Consider the following 9,997-nt stretch of genomic DNA (forward strand, 5'->3'; position numbering starts at 1 on the left):
AAAAAAACACATCTCAAAAACAGCTTTAAGTGCATTGGCTATCGTTTTAGAAAGAGAACCCTGGAACCCTGTTGCCACAGTGTGTGGTAGCTAATGACAGATAGGGGTCAAGCCTGTGTAGCCGATGACATCACAGGTTGCTGGAGTCATCCAGTGGGTTGGCGATGACCGAGTTGTGGATTAGGACGAAGAGGGGCAGGTACGCCAGGAAGTCCAGCAGGTCCAGGGAGCTGATGTGTCGGAGCTCCTGTTTGATGGCTTCCTCTTGTTCTGGTCGGATGCCCCCGGCCTTTAGCTCCACCAGGAGCTGCTCTGCGCTGATACAGCCCTGCTGGGCCACAGCGCCCCCTGACTGCCCCTCCAGCAGGAACATGAACAGCTGCTGTAGAGGGATAACCATCATGTCAATACAGGTGTAAAAAAAGAGAGGCCTTTTCAATATGCAATGGTGTGGACTTGGTTTAGACAGGGCAGAGGTGTGTGTGTGTCTTGTGTACGTGTGTGTCGGTCAGTGTGTGCCTCTCCTAGCGTCTCATGTTACATCGGCCTGTTTCTAGTCTTGTATGAGTGCACCTGTTTGCACAGTTAAATGCATTCTAGGTAATAATTGGGGGGAGGGGGTATAATCCTCTGGCAATCAGCCCACTTCTACCCTCCAGCTCCTGCAGCCCAGTTAACAACCCTATCCCTACCACCAGCTCTATAATTACAAAGCCTTCCTCCACCTAGACCAGGCTCAGTTTCCACACCCTTGGCCACATGCTTTCATGTTCCCTATGTGCCTTTCAGCAGCCCCGTCGGCCTGCCCTCCCCATTTGAATGCGACGGGCTGCCTTGCCTCTTGTGAATGGCCATCCTATAACCCTGGTCCATCTGAGATGAGTGGTAGTGTGTCTCAGGGCTGATTAAAGGGAGGGAGGGGCAGAGTGGCGCGGGAGGTACACCGCTGGGCACTTTAATGAGATTAAGGCCCCGCAATCCATGAAAGCGAAAAGGAGCCTCTCTCTCTCTCTTTCTATAGATGCACTTGGTCCTTCTGGAAAAAGCTAGTTTTACTAAGCTTTCATTTGAAATGCCCTTCAAAGTGTTTACCAAGTCTTTATTTCACTGTAATTACCCTCCCGGGGCCATGAAAGAGGGAGAGGTGCCGCAGGTTGGAAGAGATCTTGTGATGTAAGCATGAAAATACCTTCATGAGAGTGATTATGGTAAATGTTCAACTATACATGGTAAAGATGGGCTTTACAGTTAGAGAGTAAGCAAACTACCTGAATTATATTGAATATTATTACCACATGAATATACAGTGCCTCCAGAAAGTGGGATTAAAATGGATTTAATTGACATCGACACAAAATATTCTGTCACGTCAATACATGTTCGAATCACCTTTGGCAGTGATTACAGCTGTGAGTGTTTCTGGGTATGTCTCTAAGAGCTTTCCATACTTGGAGTGTGCAACATTTACCCATTATCCTTTTAAAAAATTCTTCACGCTCTGACAAATTGGTTGTTGATCATTACTAGACAACTATTTTCAGGTCTTGACATAGATTTTCAAGCAGATTTAAGTCGAAACTGTAACTCTGCCACTCAGGAAAATTCAATGTTGTCTTGGTATGCAAGAGATTTGATTGTAGATTTGGCCTTGTGTTTTAGGTCAGGGTTTCCCAAACTTGGATCTGGGGCCCCCGCTGGGTGCAAGTTTAGTTTTTTGCCCGAGCACTACACAACTGATTCAAATGACCAACTCGTTATCAAGCTTTGATTATTTGAATCAGCTGTGTAGTGCTCGGGCAAAAAACTAAAAGTGCACCCAGGACGGGCCCCAGGACGGAGTTGGGGAAACCCTGATTTAGGTTGTTGTCCTGCTGAAAGGTGAATTAGTCTCCCAGTGTCTGATGGAAAGCAGACTGAAACAGGTGTTCCTCTAGGATTTTGCCTGTGCTTAGCTCCATTCTGTTTTTTTTTTCTGAAAAACTCCCCAGTCCTTAATGATTACAAGAATACCCAAAACCCAATGCAGCCACCACTATGCTTGGAAATATGAAGTGGTACTCAGTAATGTACTGTATTGGATTTTCCCCAACCATAACACGTTCTTTTCGGGACAAAAAGTTAATTGCTTTGTCACATTTTTTGCAGTATTACTTTAGTGCCTTGTTGCAAACAGGATGCATGTTTTGTAATAATTTTATTCTGTACAGGCTTCCCTTTTTCACTCTGTCAATTAGGTTAGTATTGTGGAGTAACTACAATGTTGTTGATCCATTCTCAGTTTTCTCCTATCACAGCCATTAAACTCTAACTGTTTTAGTCACCATTGACATCATGGTGAAATCCCTGAACGGTTTCCTAACTGAGTTAGGAAGGACGCCTGCATCTTTGTAGTGACTGGGTGTACTGATAAACCATCCAAAGTTTAATCAATAACAACACCATGCTCTAAGAGATATTCAATGTCTGTTATTTTTTTACCCATCTACCAATAGGTGCCCTTCTTTGCGAGGCATTGGAAAACCTCCCTGGTCATTGTGGTTGAATCTGTGTTTATTTAAAAATATATATATGTTTTGAACCTTTATTTAACTAGGCAAGTCAGTTAAGAACAAATTCTTGTTTACAATGACGGCTTAACCCGGCCAAAACCGGACGATGCTGGGCCAAATGTGCACCGCCATATAGAACTCTCAATCACGGCCGGATGTGATTCACCCTGGATTCAAACCAGTGTCGCCTCTTGCACTGAGATGCAGTGCATTAGACCGCTGCACCACTCGGGACCCTGTGTTTGAAATTCCCTGCTCGACTGAGGGATCTTACAGATAATTGTATGTGTGGGGTACAGTGATGAGGTAGTCATTCAAAAATCATGTTAAACACCAGTATTGCACACAGAGTGAGTCCCTGTGTAACGTCTGCTTCCAACTCACACCCTCAAACACGCAGATCCCATGAACGCAGCTCACTTTCCAGCTCATACTCTCAAACATCTAGATCCCCTGAACACAGCTCACTCTCCAGATCCCAATCACCTGAATTCTAATCACCTGTTCACACATCTGTATGTCATTATCAAACACTATTTAGTTCAGTTCTTTGCAACCCATCACTCTGAGGTATTGTTTGTTTTGTGACACACGGCATTCGGAGCGCTGCTTTTCCCTTGAATAACTCCCGTGTATGAGAGTTGTTGCCTGCCTCACGAATGACGCCTTTTGCCTATTCCCTGCCTGTACTTTAGCCTATCAGATGTCCTGTTATCTACCTATTGCCTGATCTCCCGAACTACGTTACTAGCCTTTTCCCTGCCTGTACTGTTGCCCTTTTGGACCCCCTGTGTGTGGCCTTCTGCCTGCCCCTGGGCCCAGCTACCTGCCTCCTCCTGTGTATGACCTTATGCTTGCCCCTGGACCCAGCTACCTGCCTCCTCCTGTGTATGACCTTCTGCCTGCCCCTGGACCCAGCTACCTGCCTCCTCCTGTTATGACCTTCTGCCTGCCCCTGGACCCAGCTACCTGCCTCCTCCTGTGTATGAGCTTCTGCCTGCTCCCGGACCCAGCTACCTGCCTCCTCCTGTGTATGACCTTCTGCCTGCCCCTGGACCCAGCTACCTGCCTCCTCCTGTGTATGACCTTCTGCCAGCTCCTGGACCCAGCTACCTGCCTCCTCCTGTGTATGACCTTTTGCCTGCCCCTCGACTCAGCTACCTGCCTCCTCCTGTGGTCCATTGCAATAAACACCTGCTGCGCCCTGCGCTTGAAACCAGCTCTCTGTCTCCCCTTGTGTCCATTACACCCTGCAACTTATTATGTGAATTGTTAGGCACATTTTTACTCCTGAACTAATTTAGGCTTGCCATAATGAAGGGGTTGAATACTTATTGACTCAAGACATTTCAGCTTTTCATTTTGAAAACATTTTTAGAAATTTTGAAAAATCATATTTCCGCTTTGACATTAGGGGTTATTGTGTGTAGGCCAGTGACAAAAAAAATCTACAGTGTACATTTTTAATTCAGGTCATAACACAACAAAATGTGGAAAAGGTCAAGGGGTGTGAATACTTTCTGAAGGCACGGTAGACCATCGTCCATACTGAAGATGTTGATTCAACAGGCATGAGATGATACAAACCAAATGTTATCATTACCTTTGCTTTGTATAGCTTTAATGCCAAAGAATGGAAGTCCATTTTGCTTATCAGGGAACGCATAAATACACTGGAAAAAAAAGAGACACAGACAGTGTCATTCAGGAGACAATCATGACACTGCAACTCTAAAAGATGTTGGTCCCTCAGAGGAACGTAAAAATCCCTCTCCTTTTGAAACATCCTCTTTGTCATATAAATATGCACATGTCTCTACACCTCTGTGTGGATATCACTATAGTGTTAGGGTAAAGGGGAGAAAGAGAGAGCAAACAGAAAAACAGGAGAGGTGGCCCAGTTGGGGAGGTCTGGGTCCCTGTGGCGGGTGTTTTTTGGCGGGGCTCTCCCATGTGATGCTGTGTTTGGGGAGACGTGATGGTAAAGTGTTCTGAGCCCATTGTGGTTGCTCACCGTGGCCTGTCCCCCAAACAATGACCATGGATACGGGGACATCCCGCCACAGCTAACGGATAAATCTGCTCTGGATGGAGACAGTGAGTGGGGTGGTGAGGGTGGTGGGCGAGGGGTAGTAGGGTGGGGGATGTTCAGTGGAGGGAGGGGGAGACCGGGGATCAGGGCACGCTCTGGTGCAATGTGACCATTCGCTGACCGACACAATCTAGTCCCCGTTCAGATAATTAGACAGAGACACAGACGATTGTGTTGGGACAGACCTGTTCTGTCCAGCGTGTGGCACAGCGACGGTCGTCCCCCCGGTCTCTAACGAGCCCCCCGTGCTAATGAGCTCTTGTCCCTCCCCGCCCCTGCCCACGTGCTGAATGGCCTGTTAGTGGGAAAGAATGGAATCAGCACTCTGCCATCGAGTTGAGCGCATGCCTGAGTGCCCACAGCGCTGTGACTGGCCCACTTCCCCAACCGGGGCCAAGACGGGAGGGGCTTGATGGGAACGAGGGGAGACAGGGCAGCTAATGATCATTAATTGCACTTGGTTTGCAGTAAAAGAGCCCAAATGACGGTGCAGGGAAGGACAGTCATGATAATGGCCGCCCCCAAACATGGGTCCGGGAAGGACCAGTGAGGATAATAGCAGCCTAACCCACTTCTTTTGTTGGCCCTCCTACGGCACCCTGCCGTGGAAAACCCAGCAGACTTCGTACTTACGTAATGTCCAACATTTTGGCGGTCACTCCTCCATTAGGGGGGCAGGGGCATGATGAGGTTGGGGGTCAGTGTTGGAACGCAAACGCATGCTGACCCAGTTAAAATCGAGTGACAGGGAGAAATTGAGACTTGTTTTTGGAAGAGGGGGATTTGAGCAGGCCACAGATGGTCTGAATGAAGTGTGAAGGAAGGAGAGAATGAATAAAAGCAGGTTTGAGGGAGAAGAAGCGGAGAATGCATTTGGAGGGACTCAGAAGTGAGAAGAAAGAGGCTGAGAGGTACATTGCATTGTGGGTCAGTCTATTTAAAGGTGAGCGGTTCAACCGTCTAGGGTCTCAGGTTTCCCTGCTCATTGCCAAATTAACACCTCCTCCCTCTCAGTGGTCTAAGTCACTCTAGTGAATTGGCAGGAACATTGGGAATTACTGTTCTTCCATCATGCGGCTTTTGCTAGATTCATTCAAAATAATGCACTAGAAAACACACACACACACACACACACACACACACACACACACACACACACACACACACACACACACACACACACACACACACACACACACACACACACACACACACACACACACACACACACACACACACACACACACACACACACACACACACACACACACACACACACACACACACGCACACACACAAACAGAGGTCAGAGTGAGGAAAGACTACTAGGAGTGAAATTCCACTACAGATCTTCTAGGTTCAGGGGAGTTCAGTGAGGGCATGAGGCTCCACTGGTGTCCTGTAAGAGAATGCAACCCTGGCTCTGATGGGAAATGTGTCTCTCAGGTCATGTGACCTGCCCTGGGGGAATAGCAATGTACAAGGAGGGCTGAGAAGCACAGTGTTATGCAGGGACAGATGGACTGAGTCAGGGGCAACACGCCAGAGTAGAGAGAGAAAGACATTGAGAGGGAGGGAGAGAGAGAGAGAGAGAGAGAGAGAGAGAGAGAGAGAGAGAGAGAGAGAGAGAGAGAGAGAGAGAGAGGAGAGAGAGGGAGAAAGAGAGAAAGAGAGTGAGAGAGAGACATTGAAAGAAAAGAGAGAGAGAGAGAGAGAGAGAGAGAGAGAGAGAGAGAGAGAGAGACAGGGAGAAAGAGAGAGAGAGAGAAAGAGAGAAAGAAAGAGAGAGAAAGAAAGAGACTGAGGCACAGAGGGGAGAACTAGATTGAATAGTTGACTGAAGTTGTGAAGGATAGAAAGGGAGTTGCGGGGAAGGGGAAATAATGGCATGGTACATCCTTATTTGGGATACTCATGCTGGTGATTCCTCAAAGGCAGCCAGAGAGTAGTATTGTTGGGCTACTGTTACAGATTAGTTTAACTCAAGAGCAGGTAACAGGATCAATTTAGTTCAGGTAGGACCAGATGAGTGACTGACGCTATTGTTTTTTAGGGAAGGGTATTAAGACAACTAATCTTTGTCTTGAAGCTTGTACTTCCATCTAAGGACCTACAGATGAAAATTGGCGGTTTAGGAAACTCTGGAAGTATTACATGCCAGTATTGTCTGAGATGTTAATGATTGGGCATGGTCCCTGTTAGATATATCCAGGAACCATTTACAAGATCCCTGAAAAGAGTACCATTTCCATGTACTGGACGTTACAATGAATCATCACGATCAGAATGACTTCTTTCCAGACTAAACACCCTAGTCAGTCTCTCTCCATTTCTGGAGAAGTCAGACAGTCTATAGGCATAGATGGGATTGAGTAGGAGCCTCTTCTCCTCTTCACGGGGCCGCACAAAGGGCCAGCCCGTAAATCAGGGGACCCATGACCCTGGCCTCGTCCACCCTGAGAGGAAGCTCACACACTGGACTGTGTCTCCCTGAGCAGCCCCTGACCCCTGGAGCTTCAGGCGGGCCCTGCTCACAGTACTTGGTACTCAGCCATAATGCACGGCCAGGGAGAAACGTGCAGTGTGTGGGAATCTGTGGCATATGGCACATAATGTAGTGACAGAGGCCCCAAACTCTAATCAGTGTGATGGGGTTCTGTACTGGGATCATGACTGCCCAGGTCAGCTTTAAATGGCCTGACTAGGCGTGTTGTAGTCTTAATATATTCACAGGCATACACAAACACACTCAAAACAGTACACACACACAGAGGCATACACAGTGGACAGACATACTGACACATACACAGTGGACAGACATACCGATGCCTACACAGTGGACAGACATACACAGTGGACAGACATACTGACGCATACACAGTGGACAGACATACTGACGCATACACAGTGGACAGACATACTGACACATACACAGTGGACAGACATGCACAGTGGACAGACATACTGACGCATACACAGTGGACAGACATACACAGTGGACAGACATACACAGTGGACAGACATACACAGTGGACAGACATACACAGTGGACAGACATACCATCGCATACACAGTGGACAGACATACCGTCGCATACACAGTGGACAGACATACCGATGCATAAACAGTGGACAGACATACCGATGCATAAACAGTGGACAGACATACACAGTGGACAGACATACACAGTGGACAGACATACACAGTGGACAGACATACTGACGCATACACAGTGGACAGACATACCGTCGCATACACAGTGGACAGACATACCGATGCATAAACAGTGGACAGACATACCGATGCATAAACAGTGGACAGACATACCGATGCATACACAGTGGACAGACATACCGATGCATAAACAGTGGACAGACATACCGATGCATAAACAGTGGACAGACATACACAGTGGACAGACATACACAGTGGACAGACATACACAGTGGACAGACATACCGATGCATACATAGTGGACAGACATACACAGTGGACAGACATACACAGTGGACAGACATACACAGTGGACAGACATACCGATGCATACATAGTGGACAGACATACACAGTGGACAGACATACACAGTGGACAGACATACCGATGCATAAACAGTGGACAGACATACACAGTGGACAGACATACACAGTGGACAGGCATACACAGTGGACAGACATACCGATGCATACATAGTGGACAGACATACTGACACATACACAGTGGACAGACATACACAGTGGTCAGACATACTGACACATACACAGTGGACAGACATACTGACACATACACAGTGGACAGACATACCGATGCATACACAGTGGACAGACATACTGACACATAAACAGTGGACAGACATACCGATGCATAAACAATGGACAGACATACACAGTGGACAAACATACACAGTGGACAGACATACCGATGCATAAACAATGGACAGACATACACAGTGGACAGACATACACAGTGGACAGACATACCGATGCATAAACAGTGGACAGACATACCGATGCATAAACAGTGGACAGACATACCGATGCATACACAGTGGACAGACATACTGACGCATACACAGTGGACAGACATACACAGTGGACAGACATACACAGTGGACAGACATACCGATGCATAAACAGTGGACAGACATACACAGTGAACAGACATACACAGTGGACAGACATACTGACTTATACACAGTGGACAGACATACTGACGCATAAACAGTGGACAGACATACTGACTTATACACAGTGGACAGACATACCGATGCATAAACAGTGGACAGACATACACAGTGGACAGACATACACAGTGGACAGGCATACTGACTTATACACAGTGGACAGACATACTGACGCATACACAGTGGACAGACATACTGATGCATAAACAGTGGACAGACATACTGACTTATACACAGTGGACAGACATACCGATGCATAAACAGTGGACAGACATACACAGTGGACAGACATACACAGTGGACAGACATACTGACTTATACACAGTGGACAGACATACTGACGCATACACAGTGGACAGACATACTGACTTATACACAGTGGACAGACATACTGACGCATAAACAGTGGACAGACATACTGACTTATACACAGTGGACAGACATACCGATGCATAAACAGTGGACAGACATACACAGTGAACAGACATACACAGTGGACAGACATACCGATGCATAAACAGTGGACAGACATACTGACGCATACACAGTGGACAGACATACTGACGCATACACAGTGGACCGACATACACAGTGGACAGACATACCGATGCATACACAGTGGACAGACATACACAGTGGACAGACATACCGATGCATACACAGTGGACAGACAAACTGATGCATACACAGTGGACAGACATACTGACGCATACACAGTGGACAGACATACTGACGCATACACAGTGGACAGACATACCGATGCATAAACAGTGGACAGACATACTGACGCATACACAGTGGACAGACATACTGACGCATACACAGTGGACCGACATACACAGTGGACAGACATACACAGTGGACAGACATACACAGTGGACAGACATACCGATGCATACACAGTGGACAGACATACTGACACATAAACAGTGGACAGACATACCGATGCATACACAGTGGACAGACATACACAGTGGACAGACATACACAGTGGACAGACATACCGATGCATACACAGTGGACAGACATACTGATGCATACACAGTGGACAGACATACTGACGCATACACAGTGGACAGACATACTGACGCATACACAGTGGACAGACATACCGATGCATAAACAGTGGACAGACATACACAGTGGACAGACATACACAGTGGACAGACATACTGA

At 47.1% G+C, this 9,997-nt stretch overlaps 1 protein-coding gene across 6 annotated transcripts in view; it reads right to left on the minus strand.

Moving 5' to 3' along the window:
* Window positions 1-115: 115 nt before the first annotated feature.
* LOC123994482 overlaps window positions 116-9,997 on the minus strand; it is a 99,537-nt gene continuing 89,655 nt past the window's right edge. For 4 of the 6 annotated variants that reach the window (XM_046297117.1, XM_046297115.1, XM_046297114.1 and 1 more), the window contains 2 exons: window positions 4,153-4,222; window positions 116-382 (listed from right to left, as the gene is read on the minus strand). In XM_046297117.1, the coding sequence (XP_046153073.1) occupies window positions 131-382; window positions 4,153-4,222 (322 nt within the window). In that variant the 3' untranslated portion in view covers window positions 116-130. The remainder of the gene's footprint in view (window positions 383-4,152; window positions 4,223-9,997) is intronic. The other 2 variants (XM_046297116.1, XM_046297118.1) reach the window with 2 other exon arrangements.

The sequence above is a fragment of the Oncorhynchus gorbuscha genome, linkage group LG14, assembly GCF_021184085.1.
Source record: "Oncorhynchus gorbuscha isolate QuinsamMale2020 ecotype Even-year linkage group LG14, OgorEven_v1.0, whole genome shotgun sequence".
NCBI classification, from domain to species: Eukaryota; Metazoa; Chordata; class Actinopteri; order Salmoniformes; family Salmonidae; genus Oncorhynchus; species Oncorhynchus gorbuscha.